The following is a 2,061-nucleotide window of genomic DNA, read 5'->3' as shown; positions in this document are numbered from 1 at the left end:
CTGGACAGTAACTACTACATAAGAAAGGTGTTATGAAATTGCTATTGTTTAATTACTAAATAAAAAACAAGTAAAAGAAAAGAAGGCCACTAGTTTCTGCAAATGCAAACTTCTGATGAGAGACAGTATCATCTATGAATATCCTGTGTCCAGCTAGAAATGACTGGGCTTTGAAGTATTCAAAAATTTAAGTTAATAGAAGGGAATATTACAAGATGTGGTTATCAAAATAATAGCTATTTGATCTTTGAAGGAGAAAACGATTACATTAGCATTGTTCCTTCATCTACTTTAGCAAAATAAACTTTTGTTAAAAGTTTTGTGTTTGATGATTATTGATAATTTTTAATGACTAGGGAAAATGGATCAGGCAGGGAGGTCACACCCCTGGAAACCCCATGTGTCTTACACACAGACTCAGGGGTTTGCAAGATTTCAAGAATTTGTGTTTTTATGCTTTTTTTTCTTTTCAGCAAAGAAAGAAATTTCCCTTCAGTAGAAGAGTTCAAAGGTCACTTGGTCATGACAAACGTCTATTCTAGGGAAAGGTTATCAGTTTAAGGTGATCTCATTCTCTGAGAAGGAACCTTGGAACTGTTTGGGTTGAAGATTACCACTCTGGAAGAGGGGGTGTGACTAGATAAGTAGCATCTTGGAACTAGAATCTCCATACCCTTAAACACATGAAAAGACCCAGATTTTTTTCTGGGAGGATTGCTAAACCTGAAAAGCATTGTAGATCCACAATAAAATGGTGGAAAGAAGGGACAATGTCTATATCCATCCTGGCCCTGGTGAAGCATAACCACTAAGACCTTTGTGAATGTACTCTGAAAGGAAGAGAAACTAATTCACTAACAAATATCACCCGCATCTGTGACAAAAACAATTAGTTAAGATGAGAATCTTCATCGCAAAGAGTCGTTTTGCCCAGATGAGCTAAGAAATCAGCAACCAAATGCAGAATTGTCTAGGGTCAAAGAAGCCTGAGTTCTATGTAATGTAAGGAGGACACTAAAATGAACTCTACAGTAGGGCTAAAAATTAGTTTAAGAACAGGTGAAAGTGTTTTTTAATGCAAAAATACATGTGTATATGATTATTTAAGTATATATACATAATTTTTATTTTATAGAAAAGATGCTTTTCATTTGATTGGCAGGTATATATTTGCATATGTATATTTGCATGTTACTAAGAAAGCTAATCTTCTATTTCAAAAATTGGTGAAATCTTTAGTGTGATTGAGTGTGATGTCTTTTTAGAACATAAAAAAATTACACAAATGAAAACAAAAACTGAAAGTGAAAGTACAGGGAAAGTTCAGAAAATGGAAACTATCCTTTTAAAAAACATGTATATAAAGCCATGCAGACAGAATGTTTTCAGAGAACCCAGGTTCCAAGACTCACCCAGGTTCCAAGACTCACCCAGACCCCAGCTCAGCCAGGCCAGCACCATCCTCATTGCCCCATGGCCCACCTGCTACCTCTGCTGACAGCCCTGCTGCTGTGCAGCTATGGCCCTGTTGGGTCTCTGGGCTGTGAGCTGCCTGAGAACTCTGTCCAGCTCAGCAAGATGACCTGGCAGCTGCTGGGCCAGATGAGGACAATCTCACCTGCTCTGTGTCTGAGGGACAGAAGAGACTTCCGATTCCCGCGGGAGGTGCTGAATGCAAGCCACTTCCAGAACACCCAGGACATGGCTGTCCTCCACGAGATATTGCAGCAGATCTACAACCTCTTCCACACCCAGCAGGCCTCTGCTGCCTGGAACAAGACCGTCCTGGCACAACTGCGCACCACACTTCGCAAGCAGCTGCAAGACCTGAACACCTGTTTGGTGCAGGGGAGGGCACAGCAAGACTCTGTCCTGACGACTGAGAGCCCAACCCTGGCCCTCAAGAGATACTTCCAGGGAATCCATGTCTACCTGAAAGAGAAGAAACACAGTGACTGTGCCTGGGAGCTTGTCAGAATGCAACTCCGGAGAGCCTTGGCTTCAACAATCCAATTACAAGAAAGCCTAAGAAGCAAGGATGGAGGTCCAAGGACATCTTGA

General features: G+C 41.1%; 1 protein-coding gene across 1 annotated transcript; it reads left to right on the top strand.

The window, feature by feature from the left end:
* The first annotated feature begins 1,473 nt into the window (after positions 1-1,473).
* On the top strand, positions 1,474-2,061 carry LOC121145077 (interferon omega-1-like). Its single transcript, XM_040963797.1, has one exon. It carries the CDS (start codon positions 1,474-1,476, stop codon positions 2,059-2,061), a length of 588 nt encoding a protein of 195 aa, XP_040819731.1.

This window comes from Ochotona curzoniae, unplaced genomic scaffold (genome assembly GCF_017591425.1).
Source record: "Ochotona curzoniae isolate NIBS_2020 unplaced genomic scaffold, NIBS_Ocur_1.0 scaffold_3208, whole genome shotgun sequence".
Taxonomy (NCBI): domain Eukaryota; kingdom Metazoa; phylum Chordata; class Mammalia; order Lagomorpha; family Ochotonidae; genus Ochotona; species Ochotona curzoniae.
Note: the sequence above shows the minus strand (reverse complement) of the source record. Positions and strands in the feature narration are given on the sequence as shown.